Consider the following 19,529-nt stretch of genomic DNA (forward strand, 5'->3'; position numbering starts at 1 on the left):
GGTCTGTTGTCTACAATACAGGGTTCTTCTCCTCTTCTTGTGCTGGCCTATGCTGTCCCTGCAGTTGTTTTGGCAGGTACATCAGGTTCTAGCATCTCCAACTTTCCGGGGTTTGTTTTTATTGTAACTTAGGCTTCACTCTCTTAACTCTATGCAGTGGCCTCTTAGAGCTTCCTTGCAGGGCATCTGACCCATGTTGCCTGGCTTCAGTGGATTTCTGGAACCTTGTTAAAGCCTCCATGACCCTGTAATTCTTTAATTTTGCATGCGTGTGAAACCAGCACTGTGTGTACAACACTGCCAAGTTTTAATGCCAAGTCAAAATGTAGTCTGGCGTGCTATTTTACAAGGCCTCTGTGCATTGGCAGTTGAACCTGGGCAGACACTTCCCAGGCAGGTATTTTCTAGCAGGAAACCCCTCAGCAGCATCCTGAGTGCAGACTCTTTTCAAATGAATTTGTGTTTTACAAGCTTAGTCTTCAGTGGGTAGAGTCTTGTCCTAAGAGAGAATATTTCTCTTTTAAAAATATTTTAAGATTTATGGTTTTGTGTGTGTGTGTGTGTGTGTGTGTGTGTGTGTGTGTGTGTGTTGTATACATGCTGTGGTGCACATATGAAGATTCGAGAACAGAATGGTTCTTTACACCATGTGGATTCCAGAGATTGAACTCAGGTTATAGGGTTTTAAGTGCCTTCCAGAGGGACCTTTTTTTTTTTTTTTTTGGTTCTTTTTTTCGGAGCTGGGGACCGAACCCAGGGCCTTGCGCTTCCTAGGCAAGCGCTCTACCACTGAGCTAAATCCCCAACCCCCCCCCCCTTTTTTTTTTTTTTTTTTTTTTTACAAATGAGTGATTTCTCTTTAATTGCCTTACTCTCTCAACTTCCCCTCTAAAATGGTTTTTAGATTACCTAATTATATGTATGTACATAGGTTTGTGGAGGCCAAAAGAAGGTGTTGGATCCCCTACATCTAGAGTTAGAGGTAGTTTTGAGCCTTCTAAAATGGGTGCTGAGAATTAAACCCAGGCCCTCTGCAAGAGGAGAGTGTCCTCTTAACTGCTGAGCTGTCTGAACGCTGTAATCTCCTTAATGACTGAAGATTCTTTGCCTATGTCTGCCATGTCTAGAACTTTAAGCTTACTCCTGTTCCTTTTCTTGCTAAACTCTACATTTTCCCTATTTTCTGTTCTCCCTTGTCATAAATCTGGGCAAAAGCAGTGAGTAGTAACCATGCCACAGCGTCAACGCTCTGCCATAGTGAAATTTCCTCTGCTGAACAAACTAGTCCATTACTTTTGAATTCAGCTTTGCTCAAGTTCTCTGGACACAGGCAAGACACAGCTATATTCTTTTCTAGAATGTAATATGAATGTCCTCTAGTTCAGTTTCCAGGTGAGTTTTTATTTCTGTCTGAGGCCTTGTGAGCTGTGACTTCACTGTCTGCATTTTTATTGGCTTTCTGTTCCTCTGCTTCCACCAGAATGGCCCGTTAAGTTTCATTTACAATATTCTAGGGCATCACTCAAGGACTTAAACTCTTCCCAATTTTGACTTCTGTTGCCCCAATCCACACACACACACACACACACACACACACACACACACACACACACACACACACACACACACACACAGAGGTAGGAAGTATTTACAATAAATCAGATTTATTTAAAAGTGTTCTTTGGCTTTCTTATAACCTTACCATTTATTAAACACAAAAGCAAGTTTGCATACTAATGATATGGATGTGTTTATTTTTACATAAAGAATGAAATCTGTGGCCATTTTAAAAAAAGAAATCTTCCCGCAGCCATGGCTGCTGCCACTGCCTGGAGCTCCATGGGCCTCTCCTTCGCTCCGCCCCGTGTGAGGCCGAGTCCAGCAAGCCATGGCGCCCGGTGCCCTAGCCATCGCGGACCCTGGAGGCTGGGCCCCGGGGCAGCAGCAGGCGGCGCGGGACTACGAGCTGCCTCCAGATTGACGATGCCAGCACGGACAGAATAGCTTATGATGCTTATACCCACTCATCACTTCCGAGACATTGAACGGAAACCAGAATACCTCCAGCCAGAGAAGTGTGCCCCACTTCCCTTCCCTGGCCCCGCGGGAACCATGTGGTTTATCCCCGATGGCTGTGGCATTGCCTGTGCCATTGTCACCTGGTTTCTGGTCCTCTATGCAGAGTTTGTAGTCCTCTTTGTCAAGCTGATTCCATCCCAAGACTACGCATACAGTATCATCAACGGAATTGTGTTCAACCTGCTGGCCGCCTTGGCTCTGGCCTCCCATTGCCGGGCCATGCTGACGGACCCCGGGGCAGTGCCCAAAGGAAATGCTATAAAGAGTTCATCGAGAGCCTTCAGCTGAAGCCTAGGCAGGTGGTGTACAAGTGTCCCAAGTGCTGCAGCATCAAGCCGGACCGGGCACACCACTGCAGTGTTTGTAAGCGGTGCATTCGCAAAATGGACCACCACTGTCCTTGGGTCAACAACTGTGTCGGCGAGAACAACCAGAAGTACTTTGTCCTGTTCACAATGAACATAGCTCTCATTTCCTTGCACGCCCTCATCATGGTGGGATTCCACTTCCTGCATTGCTTTGAAGAAGACTGGACAAAGTGCAGCTCCTTCTCACCGCCCACCACTGTCATCCTGCTCATCCTGCTGTGTTTTGAGGCCCCGCTCTTCCTCATTTTCACATCAGTGATGTTTGGGACCCAAGTGCACTCCATCTGCACAGATGAGACGGGAATAGAACAATTGAAAAAGGAAGAGAAAAGATGGGCTAAAAAAACAAAGTGGATGAACATGAAAGCCGTTTTTGGCCACCCTTTCTCTTTAGGCTGGGCCAGCCCCTTTGCCACACCAGACCAAGGGAAGGCAGACCCGTACAAGTATGTGGTCTGAAGGACCTTGACCAGCATTGCCACTCAGACCACATCACAGCACTCCCATCCGCTCTCGGGAATGTTTAGGCCAAAACTCTTTTTTTTTTTCTGGAGCTGAGGACCGAACCCAGGGCCTTGCATACCACTGAGCTAAACCCCCAACCCCTAGGCCAAAACTCTTAAAACTTTTTTGTCTTCAAAAAAATGGCTGAGCATTGCAGAGAAAAAAAAAAAGTCCTTATTTTATTTTTTAAGAAAAAAAAATCATTCTTTCAATTTTTTGATGACTGAAAAAAAAAAGAAATCTTAGCTAAATATTTGATAATGCAGGAAATAGAACATCTTCATTTTTTCGGTTGACTAGTATTTTAACTTTATAATCATCAGTGCTGAGAATGGTGTTTCACATAAATTAGTATAAAATGGCAAAACGTATAAAAGTATTTGCCTGCCTGCCTGCCTGCCTGCCTGTCTGTCAATCATCTGGCTATTGTATCTATGTGTATGTATCTGAATATGCACATGCCATAGGGCTCATTGGAGCCCATGTGGATGTCAGAGGACAACTGGTGGGAGTCAGTTTTCTCTTACCTCATGGGTTTCTGAGGATCACACCCAGGTCATCAGGCTTGATGGCGACTGCATCACCTGCTGAGCATCCCACCGCCCACAGAAGGCACGTTTAAAGGGCTTTTCAGAAACACCTGGAAATTCTGCCATAACCTTAAGCCAAAATTCATTTAATGATTTTTAAAATAAAACTGAAGTCAGCAACTGACATAGCATTAAAAATCAAACATTTTAATATTATACAAAGATCAACTAATACATTCTGATTAAAATACTAGAAGAATTGGCTTTCATAGTTGACTTAATTATTTTTGTTGTTTAAGGAGAAACATGTACAATACAGCATTGCAGCTCATAACATACAGTGGTCTTGAAACAGTTTATTGACATTGCATGGTGCATGGTGGCACATGCAGTATGAAGTATCCATGCTGTGTATTCAGAATCAGGGGTGCAGTGAAGGCAGGGATGAACTTGGGTGAGCATTGCTAGAGACACCCAGACTCACATGTTTGCCGTTGAGTACATCTTTGGTTATTGCATATTTGCTGTTGCCGTATTTTCATGCCTCCTGTACTCAGTTATGCGTTTCCATCTGTGTTCCTCACCCACATTTTAAGAAGCTGAATTCTACTAGCAGATCCAGAGTCTCCCATCTCCTCCTGTAAACCAGTTCCAAAGGACTCGAAACTGTGTGGACAGGATGTCACAGCAGCGACCCCACTTCTGGTTCCAACTTTCTGTATTAGTTACTTTTCCTTTGCTGTTGCCAAATATCCAACAGGAAGCAACTTAAGGACAGAATGAATGGTTCTTTCTGGCTTTTGGATTAGAGTGAAGGTTGAGGAAGGCATGGCTCACAGTCTTGTCCAAGAATTAAAGAAAGGGACTGTCCATGCACATCTGGCCCCAGCCAGTGGATGTAATCTCCATCCTTAGGGTGGGCTCCTCAATCTATTTAACTGTTTTTGGAACTCAAACGGACGAGCTCAATGGAGTGCCTTATTAATGCCCTCAGTGTTTATTGTTTTAATTAAGTCCATAATTTAAACGAACTATTATAGTATAAGAGTTACAGATTTAATAGCAGTATTGCATTTTTAATTTTCTTTTTTTTTTTTAACTCCTTTGATACGTTTTCTGTGTCTTTAGACCCCTAATATGTTTATTTTCTATTTTGAGACAGAGTCTTGCCATTTGCTCAGATTTGCCGTGAACTATTGACTTTCTGCCTCAGTCTCCCAAGGTGGCAGTGTTACACCAATACCCATCTCCTTCTTAAGGCTTTTGTCCTTTTGAGGGTTTGTTGTTTTGTCTTCTGGTAAGTCTGTTGAATAAATAGTCCAAGACTTTTGTAATATATTTTCCTCTGTTTAACTCTTGGTTGTTTGTGTTGCTTCTCTTTATTTAGATATAAATTAAATATGGACTGTGAGCTTCTTATTTGTGAGCAACAGACTAGAGTTGGTGCTTTTCTTATTATTTTTGTTCTTTGGATGAGAATACTGAATGACTACCTTTCTAAACTCTGTAGCTGAGGAACAAGTGGTTTGTATTCATAGACTTACTATATTGAGGAGTAGGTTTTTATGCCGTTCTCAAGTTGAGAATAAGTTGGTAGTGTCTCTATGATTCCATCAAACACAGTGTAGCTGTTTTTCCTGGTTCGAGAGTTTGTCTCGGATATAATGAAGATGATTGGAAGGTAAGGTAAGAGGTGTGGAGAGCTCTGTATGTAGGAAAATGTAGGCAGTGCTCTAGACTTTGATGGAGGCTCTGACTGAGATAGGGGCACTTGCTAGATGATAGATGAGTATTAAGGACAGCCTCGTTGTTTTAAATCCAAGTAAGGTTATCAATTAGTAAAGAGGGCATCTGGATTCTGATGCTAACTCTGTGATGGCTGCGAGGTTATTGTATGTTTTTGGTTCTTTGATGGTCTGAGTTCTTCTTTGTTTTTTTCCTTCACTTTAAGTCATTCGTTTCTTGCACAAATGTAATGTGGGAGACACTGTGCTGTGAGCTGCTCACTCACAGGACAGCCTTTTGTATATTCTTATTTAAAGCCCAGTTTTCATATGAAGCAAAAATACCTATAACTTGGCATTATTAGTTTTAGCATTTTGAAACCACAGGATGCTTTTTATTCTTGTATTGGTTATTTTAAGATATGAGTATTAGATGCCATAATAGGTGGACAGTATTTATTATTATTGTTATTAAAACATATAAATGTTTTATAAAGTTTGCTCAAACTCTCATTTATTTACTCAAAAAGCTATGTTTTCTTTGGCTTTCTTAAAGAAGAGTTCTAGGGCTAGAAAGTGCATTTCTTAATTTTTCTATTTACTTCCTTATTAAAATACCAAATTTATAATCTTAGGATATTCCTTCCAAAATATTGACATTGATTTATGTTGTATAGATTAAGGTTGTCTTTTTTAAATAATTAAAATGTCACTGATTTTAAAATTGCTATCAGTTATTTTTTTTTAAAGCAAAGGAAATAGAGTTTGCCTCTTTGAGTCCATATCCAGGTAGCTTTTCTGATAAGAAAGGTAGAATAGCTATAATTTAGGAGGACAGTCTATGTAACAATCATTTCAGTCAACATTGCACTCTGGATCTATACAGGATAGAACTCTTGTAACATTAACAGTGGGGCAAAAAACCAAAACAAACACCCAGCCTATCGCTTGACAGAAGCTTGGCGAACAAGGAGTAAGGGAAAAGAACCTGCAGCTGGATCTGGGGAGGACTCAGGGGATCCACAGAAAGAGTGCAGTGGAAGCTTTTGCAGACCTTAGTGAACTTTAAAAGTTTGAAAGCATAAACCCTCAACACCAAAAGGTTTTTGCTTAGTGAAGAAGAATGATGGTTGTACATTATCTGTTTATAAGCAGAATATTATTTTCTATATTGACTGTTGTAAACCCTTGCATCTGTACTTGTGAAATACTTTGAGCATTTTTAAAATACTTTTTTCTAATATTTCTTCTGTTGTTTTTTGAATCCTCAGTTTTTGTTACTATTATTTTATTTATTAATAGCTTGACTTATTCCTTTAGCTCCTCTGCTATTAGAGTCTTTAAGGATTTTTCGAATCTTTCTCATTGTTAGGGTTTACTTAAAGGGTCATGTAATCATTGGTTACTTACCTGTCTTTCCCAATACAGTCTTGAGGACGAATGATATTTTATATTTTATTTCCAATGCTGCAGAAAGGCCCACTTGTAAAACAACAGTGGAAACCACTAGAAATAATTCATATTTGCCCAGTCTAGAACAAACTCAGTCCTTGAAATGTATCTGAAACTACTCTGCATTGAATTTCCATTTTTTTTCTGAAAAAGCAAAAGGGTAGAAACATGTGATGATGCTTTCATGTGTTTAATCCTCTCTAGTTTTTTCATCAGATTTCATCATTTAGTAATCTCATTTTGATACTCTAACATTTGAATCATGTCTAAATTTGGAAAGTTTCCTGCAGAAGCTATGTATCAACGCAGGTACATGTTATATTCCCTACTGATTGAAGATTACCAAAATATCCAAACTCAGTCTGTGTATTTCTTGAGTAGGAAAATGATTTTGTTTCTTTGGTTTTTCTGTTTGTTCAAATTCTGCTAGAAATGTTTATTTTGCTGTTGAATTTTTGCTGAAACTTTTTGTTTGAATATTGTTGAGATAAAATTTATAGTGGAGATTGTTTATTCAAATTGGGCTTTAAGATTTATTTAAAAACCTCCTTCAGAGGATATTTTTTGTGATATTATATAGTCCAGAGGAAGGCATCATTAGGTAGCATTAGACTAAAAGGCAAGAAGTAGAGACTCTGATTTTAGTCTCGGCCTTTATTACTATTAAGATATTCTATTTAATGTTTTTTTTTTTTGTGCCTTGATGTACTTATTTATGAAGTGAAAGAATTGATCAAATCATGTTTTGCTCATGAATGTTAACTAAAAGTAATTTTTGCAATAGGGAACCGACAAGTGTGCGATGCTTTAGTTTATACAGCACACAGACTGAGGAGATAATATGTTCTTTTTTATAGAAATTAGTGTCATTTTTGTACATAAAATAAGTTATAAAATATTTTTTAAAAGGTGACTAAATTTTGTTTATAGTTTGATTATACAGTATATACAAATTTAATAAACTAAAATGAGGGCTAAGATGGTGGCTCATTGGGTGGGAGTGATTAGGGCATAAGTGTGAGGACCTGAGTTCAGATCCCAGAACCTATGTAAAAGCTAGGGGTAGCCATGAACCAGTAGCCACAGGGCTGTGGGGAGTGGACTCAGGAGGCTCACTGGGCCTTGCTAGTCAGCCGGCCAGCCTAGGCAAAAGACAAAAAGGAGGGCTGTAGATTCAGTGAGAGACCGTGTTTCAAGGGAGCGTGCCGGAGAGGGCTAGAGCAAAGCTGAAAACACGTGAAATGGCCGTTTTACAGTTCCAGTTCCTCATTAGTGTAAAGCAGTTTACTGAATGTTTCGTATGTGCCATCTCGAAGAAAGAGTTCAATATATTTACAAAGTGTTTCTAGGTGTCACTTTTCAGAGCTGTGCTGGCAGTCACATGATTTGATTTACTATTTAAGCTGTGAGGGTAGATTTTTGGGAAAAACAGTCCCCGAGTGACCAAGTCACCAAGCCCCTTAAAGGCGTTCACTGCCTCCAAGGCACAGATGTCCTCTGATTTAACACTATCATTTTCTAACCTCAGTGTCGAGAGATGTCCCTGAAAATACCTGCTTTCCTCTGTTCAGCCAATCTTACAAGTCAGGCAGTATTTTTTTTGAAAGGGAATAGGGTAATCTGGGGATGATATGTTATAGTTCTGCCTTTTGGCATTTTGACATTTATAGATTTAAAACCTCATCCTTATTATTTTTGTATCTCTTTTAGTTTCTCCTTAGTGGTACTGATACTACTATTAAATTATTTTATTAAATCATTAAATTATTCAGCAAGTGTTTGAGTTTTTAATATGTACCAAGTAGTATGCTAAGTAATGGGGGTTACTATGAAATACAGAAGATTAATTTTTGATAGTGGACTCTACTGAAATCCGAATATTACATTCAAATCGTAATATCATTCTTAATGCATTTGTCTGTGAGGTTCTGCTTTGATATTTGGATAGCTGCTCGCGTTTGTGTTGAGGTTAGTCATTGCTTTTGCTTTTATTTTTGTTTTCTCTGATATAGTTTATGTTATTAACTGTGTGTTTAATGTTTGGACTGGAAGTAAGTGGCAGGTATGACCACTTTTTTGATTAGTAATGGACTCCAGCATATGGAAAGAGAGGTCGGACACAGGCATAGGTTAAGTAAATAGTAGTTTCAGTAAATAGATATTAGGCGCTGTGGCTTTGTACACTGTCACATGTGCATGCACAACCCCCAGTACTAAGGCAGAGCACTGTGGAAAGTCCGTGTTTGGTATGTGTCTACTGATGTGTTAAAAAAAACCTGTCAAGTGTTTTTCCATCCTTTTGTGATGCCACAATAAACATTTGCCTTTTCACGGCCCAGATTTTCATCCTCTAGTTAAAACTCCAGTGGCAGGACGTCAGGGTGAGGTAACCGTGAGTGTCTGGTTCTCTTGCAAACTCACTGAAAAATGAAAATTGACTGCGCCTTCATGAGAACTTTTAGCTCACATGAGAACGTTATCCTGACAAATTTACAGTGTATTTTTCTTGATTCTGCAAGTCTAGGAAATTATCTCTGGAAAAACCTTGCACTATATGGTGACCCAAAGAAATGTTGAAGAATGTCCCTGGAAGCTGTCACGTAACAGGCTAAATGACCCACATTTCTGTCACTGTAGTATTAGTTAAATAAATTATAATGGCTTCATATTTATAAAAAATGTCTATAGATCTTTCTAGTTACTACCAATAAAATCACAGTTTTTAATAGTTTTGTATCACTGCATTTTAATATCTCATGTTACGTATTCCCAAATCAGTCTTGGTTTTGGAAAAAGTTAAGGGCGTACGTAATAGATGACCAGGCAACAATAAATGTCAGGGTCCCCAGTGTTTAGTGTTGTCAGTTCTTAACATTTCTTGTTTTAGCCGAAGATGTATCTCCGAAGTCGGATTTTGGGCTGACGCTGTCATTATCAGAGCTTGGTTTTATGTTTGTTAATGCCTCACACATTGTTCCATATTATGATTTGTGTATATTTTTGTGGCTCTGTTTCAGTTACCCACTTAGGTATTCTGTTGTGTAGTTAGTGCTGACGTTATGTGTTCCTCAGTAGAGAGATTTTTAGAAAGGATTGGCTCACTCTGCAGGAACATTTGGAGTGTATTATTAGGTGCATCTAGTTTTCTTCAAGATGAAAATGTGTAATTACTGGGTTGCAGTGTTGTTTCAGTAACCTGTGACATTTAGAGTTCTGAGTTGACACTTCAACCTGTGTCTTTATAAACCCTGGTATTATTTGACTACAGAACATTTTACCAGTGTGATCACCTTTAGTTTGTGTTTTCTTGATTATTCATGAAGTGAGAATATTTGTGAACACATTTCTTGGTTGTTTAGGAGAGAGTGCATTCTTGGACACTCTCTCCTTCCTTTTGTGTTTGAGAAGGTGTTTCTTTGTGGTCCTAGCTGCTTTGGAACTTCTGGGCTCAAGGAAGGGAATCCTTAGCTTCAGCCTCCTGTCTCTGGGATGACAGACATGTGACAACTACTACACTCAGCTATGTTGATTTTTCTTTAAAAATTTTTTTTGCCTTTTTCTTTCACATTTGTAGAAATTATACATTGTATGTGAGTTCTTTTGTTAAGTGTGCTAAACATTCCTTCTTGTTATGGGCACCCTGCTAGTGAATTTTTTGTGAACAAGACACAAACTAGACTCACCTCGGAAGAGAAAACCTCAGCCGAGGAACTGCCTCCATTGGATTAGCCTGTGGTCTTTACTAATCGATGGAGCAGGGCCCAGCCCGCTGGCGGGTGGTCGTCCCTGTACCGTAGAAGAGGATAGGCAGCTTGAGGGAGCAGGTCAGCAGGCAGCGTTCCTGTGGCCTCTGCGTCAGTTCCTGCCTTGGCTGCCCTTGATGGGCTATAACCTTTAAGACTGACAGACCCTCTGCTTCCCCAGGTCGCTTCTGGTCAGTGTTTACCACAGCATCAGGCAGCAAAAGAGGACAGGTCCTTGTCTGTGTTTATGGTTTGTATCTTTAGTTTTATGTAAATTTAAAAATTTAATGAGATGTGAAATGATTAGCATTTTCTTTTATGGTCTTACTTTCTGGGTTTTATATTATAAAATTTTCCTGAAGTTACAGCCAACACTTAAATTCTTGTGTTTTTAAATTTTGCTTTTTATTTCTAAAGATCTAATTACTCAGTACTGATTTTTGTAAATGATAAATAATAAGGAACTGATACGTTTTCATATCACCCATGTGCTTTCTTATGAATGTCCAGTTGTCTCTCTCTCACTTATTGAGGCGTCTTACCTATAGATTTATGATACCATTTATACTAGATGATTTGTTTCTGAGTTTTTTTTTTTTTTAACTATTTTATATATTTCCATTGGGACAGTGTAATTTAGATGAGGGTAGATTAGATCAAGTGTGTTCTTCTAATGTGTTCAAAATTTTTCACCTTAATAATTCCAAGCTCATAAGTACTTTTATTCAGGCAAAATTCATTTAATGTGAAACTAACCATTTTAAAGTGATGACTTACTTAATGGCATTTGTAGATATAATACTAACTACCATCCCTAATTTGAAAACAGTTTTAAACATTAAAGGAAAACACGGTTTCCTTTGAAGGTAGGTTTTTCAGTTTCTGTAGACAGCTGTCAGAATTTTGATAAGAGATTACCTTAAAGGCTGAGGATTGCTTTGGGTTCTATCAATACTCTAACGATGTTAAGCCTTGGAGTTTGTGATAGCTTTCTGTTACTTAGGCCTGCCATAAGCTCTTTCTGCATTGTTTATGGTTTTTATTCTCAGTATTTTTGCCACCTTAAATTGTTAAAGGTGAACCCCTGAACTGAGAACGGGACCCCCGCTGAAGGAATCAGAGAAAGGACTGGAAGAGCTGAAGGGGCTCGAGACCCCGTATGAACAGCAATGCCAACCAACCAGAGCTTCCAGGGACTAAGCCACTACCCAAAGACTACACATGGACTGACCCTGGGCTCCAACCTCATAGGTAGCAATGAACAGCCTAGTAAGAGCACCAGTGGAAGGGGAAGCCCTTGGTCCTGCCAAGACTGAACCCCCAGGGAACGTGATTGTTGGGGGGAGGGAGGTAATGGGGGGAGGATGAGGAGGGGAAGCCCATAGAGAAGGGGACGGGGAGAGGTTAGGGGGATGTAGGCCTGGAAACCGGGAAGGGAAATAACAATCGAAATGTAAATAAGAAATACTCAAGTTAATAAAGATGAAAAAAAATTGTTAAAGGTGGTTTTTTTTTATTGTCTCTTTAGCCATTATTAGAAATATGATTGTACTCTTGGCAGGGTGTGGTGGCACACACCTTTAGTCCTAGCACTTGGGAAGCAGGGGAAGCAGTAGGTGGATCTCTGGGAGTTCGAGGCTGTCCTGGTCTATGTGAGTTCTAAGACGGCCAGGGCTACATAGAGAGATCCTGTCTTGAAGTAAAAAAACAAAACAAAACAAAAAACAAAAAGGAAATATGATTGTATTCTTAATTTATTGATTCATTTCTGGTATATTTAGACACATTTTTTAATGTCTGTAATTTATCCTGAAACTTTGATGCATCATTTATTAACTATAGTAGTCCTTTTGTAGGTATTTTGTCATTTCAGGTATGCACACACCATGACATCTGTGAATAGTCATAGTTTTACTTCTGTTCAGTTTTGCATGCTTTTTTTTTCCTTGCTGAAATTTTATCTGCTCATAGAGTACAGTACTGAAAGCTTCTTCATTGAGTGCTGTAGCCGGGGCTTCATGTTGAAGTCTGCATCTTTTTCTAGTTGGTTATTATAAAGGGCGCTGCATTTTGTCACGTATTCCTTTATCGTAAGTAGAGAGGTTCCTTCATTATGTTCATGTGTTACATTTCATTCATTGAATTTTTTTCTTCAACCATTTTTGCATTGCTGGAATAAGCTCCAATTGTTCATGATGTACAATCCTTTAAATGTGTTATAAGATTTGGTTTGCTAGAATTTTGTTACGGATTTCTATACCTGCATTTCGAAGGGGTATTTGGGTCATTTATTTTTTTGCCATGTCTTTGTTTTTCTTGGTTTTCAGGGTAATACTAGCCTTATAGAATGAGTGAGGAAGTATTTCTCTCTCTGAAGAGTTTAAGGATTAATGCAAATTCTTTGGCTGCTCAGTAGAATTCACCTATAAAGTCATGTATTCAGGTAATGGTTGCTTTCCTGGTAAACAAGCAGGAGGACGTCTCAGGAGAAACTACGGCCCATCGGTGCTCAGTTCAGACATAGCCTTGCAGAACAGGGTATAGAGAGGAGCATCTTGCTGCATTTCAGATCTCTTCCCAGATTTCTAAAAGTGCCTTGGTTGTGAGTGCTTAGTGGTAAATAGTAGGCTTCGTGCCAAGTTCTTATATTCCCCGTCTTCTCATCCAGCTATGACCGTTAACCATGTAGCTAGGGCTCCTCTCAACTTTTCAGGGTTTTTGGTAGCTCAGAATTTTCCATTCTACATTGAATTGCCTTATCAAGAATGGAGAACGGACGGATTTGCTTAGTTGTTGTTACTAGACTATTCTGCATTACAGAGCTCCACGGGAGATTACAAATACTGGAAATTACCTGCAATGTATGTAACTGAAGTGTTTATTGAAAGGGAATTGGGTGTCTTTCAGACTTGACAATGTCTAGAGAACATAGATTTGGGAAATAGGCATTAAAACCAGGTATACAGAACCTTACTGAAGAGAGAGAACAGACTAGGGTACCACAGTCAGAGCTGTCGTCAGAACATTAGTGTCAGTGTGATGCCTTTAGTTGTGCGTGCCTCTGTTGCCAAAGTGGCATTCTGAAATAAACTAAGTCCTAATAATATGAGGGTCTGTAGAGTTCTGAATAGTTTTTACATGGATAGGATTTTGAAGAATGAGCGTGAACTCACCACAACAGGAAGAGAGTGAAGGAGACTGTAGGAAAAGACCATGAAGTACGACAGGTGTGGTAATGCTGAGGTCCTAGGTTGAGGTCAGAGGGTGGATCACAGGGGATTTTTCAGGATAGTGGACAATGAAGGTTAGTAAGGAAAACTGGACTTGTAGTTTACATAGGGAGTGCTTGAGAAGGGAAGCTATTTATTTTTTGATTTGAATAGGTAAAAGTCCCACAGCTCTAAGAGCCACGAAAACATTAAGGAACCAGTATTAGCAAGCAGCTTGTGCCTAACCAGAAGAGGTGGAGGAGCACTGAGTGACCATCTCAGTGAACACCAATATATGGTTGCTTTTAAGCAGGAAGAAGTGTCCTGCTCAGAGTAGAACCATTTAATGTATGCTAAGCACTGTTTGGCATTTAACAGCATGGGAGACACTGTACATTTCACAATGAGAGGGGGTGTGGAGTTGAACTTCTTCCAGATCACGTAGGCATCGAATTTCTGTGAGTATATGTAGGCTGATGTCATTATGCAGGTGAAGGCAGGTACAGGATAGAACAAGGCCTGTCATTAGACGAGGAGGAAGGATGGATGGGAGACAACTAATTTTGACAATTTCATGTGTGTACACAATGGATCTTGATTATGTCTCCCCTACCCCCCTACTTTCCTCTTCCTCAGATACCCCCTCCTACCTTCATATCATCTGGCTGTTTGTAACCACTGAGCCCACTCAGAGCTTAAATGCTGACTGATCTCGTTGACTCTATCTTGCGCAGTTAGTTACCCATAGCTGTAGTGAGCTCATGCCTTCAGACACCAAGTCCTGTCCTGAAGACAGCATGTTATAGCATTCTTTCCCACCCTCTGGCTTTCATCGTTTCCATCCCCTTTCTGCGCTCTTCCCTGGCCTTTGGGGAGGTGTAGATGTCCATGTAGGCCTGAGTGAGCACTCCTTAGGTACTTGTTCTCAGCACCTTGACCAGTCCTGAGTCTTTCCATTCGCCACTGTTCGTTGCAGAAAGAAGTTTCTCTGGGCAACGTTGAGAGCGGTACTAACCTGTGGGGGGTGGGGTCTAAACATAAATGTTTAGAAGACAGTTTGACAACATGTCCATTTCGTAGAACAGCAGTACTGTTCCCCCTAAGACCTGTGACCTCAGAGGCTGTGAGATCTTGATCAGGTTTATAGTACTCCATATATAATATACATATTCTCATATAATGTACACATACCCACACATACATATATCTCTATATCTCCGTATATCACATCATATAATATATGAATTCCCTCTGTAGAGCGGAAAGCGTTGGTTACTCCCAGTACCTTTATGCTGCTATTGCATCAGACTCTTTTCAAACATTGTTTGGGTATTCTAGGTCTTGTGCATTTCCTTGTAAATCTAAAGTCAGCTTTCAAGTTCTGTAAAAGCCTGAACATTTTGTGTGAATATGACTTTGGGAGGATAGTTGTTTAACAACATTGACTCTGATTCACAAATATGGTATGTCTTTTTTACTAATTTGGATTTGTGTAATTTGTGTTTATAGTACTCAATGTAAGGCCTTATATGTCTTTCTTTAATTTGTTCTTATAGTAATTCACATTTTATACTACTTTAAGTAGTTTTAAAATGTTTGCTCTTTTTATTTGTTAATTTATAAAAATGTATCTTATTTGAGTATTCACTTCATGCAGCAATCTTGCCTCCCTCCTAGCTCCTATTTGTATTAGTGCTCTCTCTCTCTCTCTCTCTCTCCCTCCTCTCCCTCCCCCTTCTCCCTCTCCTCCCCTCCCTTCCTCCTCCCTCCCTCCCTTTCCTCCCTCCCTTCCTCCCTCCCTTCCTCCCTTCCTTCCTCCCTCCCTCCCTTCCTCCCTCCCTCCCTCCCTCCCTCCCTCCCTTCCTCCCTTCCTCCCTTCCTCCCTCCCTCCCTCCCTTCCTCCCTCCCTCCCTCCCTCCCTCCCTTCCTCCCTCCCTCCCTCCCCCCCTCCCCCCCTCCCTCCCCCCTCCCCCCCCCCCTCCCCCCCCCCTCCCCCCCCCCCCCCCCCCCCCCCCCCCCCCCCCTCCCCCCCCCCCCCCCCCCCCCCCACCCCCCCCCCCCCCCCCCCCTCCCCCCTCCCTCCTCCCTCCCTCCCTTCCCCCCCCCCCCCTCCCTCCCTCCCTCCCTCCCTTCCCTCCCCCTTCCTCCCTCCCTCCCTCCCTTCCCTCCCTCCCTTCCTTCCTTCCTCCCTTCCTTCCCCCCTTCCACCTCCCTCTACCTTTCCCCCCTCCTCCCTTCCTCCCCTCCTCCTCCCTTCCTCCCTTCTTTCCTTCCTCCCTTCCTTCCTTTCCCTTTCTTTCCTCCCTCCCTCCTTCCCTTCCCCCCTTCTTGTTTCCTTCTTTCTTTCTTGTGTATGTATGTAGTCCTGGCTGTGCTGGAACTCAACTCTATAGACCAGGTTAGCTTGAAACTCAGAGATCTACCTGCTTCTGTCAGAGTACTGGAATTAAAGATGTGGACCACCAGGTTGCACTACCACAGAACTTTTATGTAATTATATTATCTGTAAATAAAACATCTTTATTTCCTCCCTCCCAGTTTTCATGCCTTTTACTTTCTCTTTTCTTATTCTCTTAGTTAGAGCCTCTAATATCATAGATGTAGTAAAAATGAGAAAGCTTGTTAAGCATAGCATGAACATGTTCGGTTTTTCATCTTTAAATATGATCTCAGGTGTAAGTTTAACATGGACATTTCTGTAGATTACGATTTTCTCTTATATTCCTAGTTTGCTGAGAGTGACTTTTTTTCAATTAAAAAAAAAATCAAGAGTGGCTACTTAACTTTATAAATGATTTTTCTCTTTATGCTATGTTCATTCCTTTAAGTCTAATGTAGTTTTCTTTTACACTATTAATTTTGTATGTCTCTATGCATGTACACATTGTATGCATGTGTGTATGGGTATGCTTGTATGTATGTTATGCATGTATGTATGTGTGTGCATGTGGGAGTGCTGTATGTATGTGCATGTGTGCCCGTGTGTGTGAGTGCTTGGTGACAGGCAGTGCTTATGTGAGGTCAGAGAATGACTTACAGTTTGGTCGTCTTCTCCCATGTGGGTCACAGGGATCAAACTGAGGTCTTCAGGCTTAGCCATGGGATACCTTTACCTACTCTGGTCTCTGGTCTTGTGTTCTGGTTTTTGAATGCTAATGGATATTTGGTCATTATATACTATTGAATCCTACAAGTGTTTTTCTCTGTTCATGAGATACTGTGGTCACTAGTTTTATTTATTAACTTCTTTTATTTGATCTAGTGTTAAGGTAATACTGGACTCATAAAATGAATTAAGTTTTTCTTCTTTAGTTTACCAAAGTTTCTGTGGAACTGATAGTAATTTCGCCTTGGTAGAAGTCTTTGGTAAAAGTTTTTGGTAAATCCTTGGTAGAAGTCTTTGTGAAGTCATCCTAACAGATTGTTGTGTGTGTGTGTGTGTGTGTGTGTGTGTGTGTGTGTGTGTGTGTAAGATTGCTGTTGTGCCTCTCTTCTTATTTCTTTTTCATTTTTCTTTTTTTTTCGGAGCTGGGGACCGAACCCAGGGCCTTGTGCTTGCTAGGCAAGTGCTCTACCACTGAGCTAAATCCCCAACCCCTTTTTTATTTCTAACATTGGAAATTTGTTATGATTTTAGTGCCTTTTACCCAGTAACCAGTAAGAGAAGGGTAGGGATATAAAACCAACTTTACCTGACATTTGTAGATTACTACCCAATAACAAACAGTAAAGCATACATTCTGTTAAATGTAGATGCAGTTTAGATTTATTTATTTATTTTTTGGCTCTAATTAAAGGACTTGGGTCATGTGAAGTATGTTCTTCGCTTCAGTGAAAGAAAAACACTTTGGTAACATGATGGCATTGGATAATCTCCAAATGGACACCTTCTGAATCATGGGCCAGAGAGGAGATGAAAGTGCAGTTGGATGAGCAGTTAGGCTGTAGTGGACTCGACGCGCTGGACTGTACACTTGAGCTGTGTGCATGGAAAGAAACAATCTTATCCTTATTCTGAGATGCATTGTGTGATACTGATGGAGCTGCTGCAGGATGAAGAAGACATCTTGCCATGTATTTGCTTTTGAGATAGGGTCTTGGCAGCTCAGGCTGATCTAGAGCTCACTATGTAGCCCAGACTGGCCTCAAATGCACACTCCTTGCCTCTGCTTCCCCAGCGCTGAGATTATAGGCATGTGTCATCATGCCTAGTTATTGAGATATGTGTTACAAAACATGCAGTGCACCCATTTTAGTTGTTCGCTGACAGAATGCCAGGCATTGTTTTAGTTCACAGATGCAGAAGTGTCAGTCCATTGTGGTATGGAGGACATGTTAAACAGAGCAGTCTACATGGGGATGAGGCAGGAGGAGAGCAGGGACAGTATACCCACAAGAACCGGCTTCAGTGGCCTACTTTCTGGAGTTTAGTGTTTAACACCTGAAAATTCCAGAACCTCCCAAAATAATGCCACTAACTGAGGACCTGTCTTTTAATAAGTAAGATTGCGTATGTGGTTCATTTTATATTAAGGCCATAATATTCATGTAGAGTTAGGTGGGAGCTTGAACTGTATCCTTTAGGCAGAAGACTTCCAAATTTACCTGTCCACCCTAGGTAGCTGAGTTCTGTGCTTTGGTGACCTTTGACTTAGCATGACTCAAGTCATACTTATCTTCTCACTCTTTCTTTTTATCAGTTTCTTTTGTGTGTGTATGAATGTGCACATGCACATACATATGTCTGTGCATACACATGCACATGCACACGTGTCTGTGCATGTGTGTGAAAACTAGAAGCTGATGTCAGCGTCTTCTATTGCTCTCCACCTTATTTATTGATTTATTTTGAGACAGAATCTTTTACTCAACCTGGAGCTGATAGATTTGATAGAGTAGCTGGCCCCAGGTCCTTTTGTCTCCACTATACCTGGACTGCTATTAGAGGTGTATATTGAGCTTTTTTTTTTTTTTTTTTAAATCAGGGCATGGAAGCACATGCTGCGATTTAAAAAAAACAGTGTATGTGAGTACACTGTAGCTATTTTCAGACACATCAGAAGGGGGCATCAGACCCCATTACAGCTGGTTGTGAGCAACCATGTGGTTGCTGAGAATTGAACTCAGGACCTCTGGAAGAGCACACAGTGTTTTTAGCCTCTGGGCACCTCTCCAGACCTTCGTTGAAATTTCGCCAAGATTACAGGCATGTGTCATTAACCTAAGCTCTGTGCGGTTGGGGTGCGTTTTTGTTCATTTGCTTGCTTATTGTTCTTGAGACATGATTTGGATCTGAGCTTAGGTCCTCATTGCTTGTGTGGCAGGCACTTTACCAACAGAGCCTCCTTACCTTATCTCCTCTCCACCCCCTTCCTTCTTTATTCTCGTGTTAACTAATGATACACCTTTCTTTCAAGTCAGTACAGAAAAATAGCACTTTTAACTCCCTTCTCTTTTTATATTTATAGACCCAAATTTATTTTACTTTTTTTAAAGATAAAACCCCTCCCTTCCCTTTTCATATTTATTCACCCAGATTTAATGATTTTTGTTTTTTTTTTTTTAAGATAAAAAGAAAACTTTGTGTCTGTGTAGGGTATGAACTGTGTGTGAGGAGAGCATTGTATTCCTTGGAGTTGGAGTTAGAGGTAGTAGTGAGCTGACAGACATGGGTTCTGAACTTGGGTTTTCCAGAACAACAGTAAGAGCTCCTAACCACTTAGTCATCTCTCTAGTCCCTTGGTTCTGACCTTCTAAAATCTCTAATATTTAGAGCCTTTTCTTCAAATCTAATTTAGTGCCCCACTTCATATGTATGGTGTCTTTGATCTTCTAATTCCTTTCCAGTCTCTGTTTTTTCTCTACCTAAGTTAGTCTTGACAGCGTCTCAAGCGCAGTTGTGCTGTTTCAAAGCCCTTTA

At 40.5% G+C, this 19,529-nt stretch overlaps 2 protein-coding genes across 2 annotated transcripts in view; both read left to right on the forward strand.

The window, feature by feature from the left end:
• The window catches only part of Man1a2 (mannosidase alpha class 1A member 2), a 146,118-nt gene that overhangs the window by 7,860 nt on the left and 118,729 nt on the right, over positions 1-19,529 (forward strand). The window lies entirely within an intron of this gene.
• LOC116896468 (palmitoyltransferase ZDHHC3-like) lies at positions 1,896-3,120 on the forward strand. Its single transcript, XM_032897629.1, is given in 3 exon segments — positions 1,896-2,335; positions 2,338-2,974; positions 3,057-3,120. Coding segments are annotated over 2 exon segments (897 nt in total). The 5' UTR covers positions 1,896-2,007; the 3' UTR covers positions 2,907-2,974; positions 3,057-3,120.

The sequence above is a fragment of the Rattus rattus genome, chromosome 3 (genome assembly GCF_011064425.1).
Source record: "Rattus rattus isolate New Zealand chromosome 3, Rrattus_CSIRO_v1, whole genome shotgun sequence".
NCBI lineage: Eukaryota > Metazoa > Chordata > Mammalia > Rodentia > Muridae > Rattus > Rattus rattus.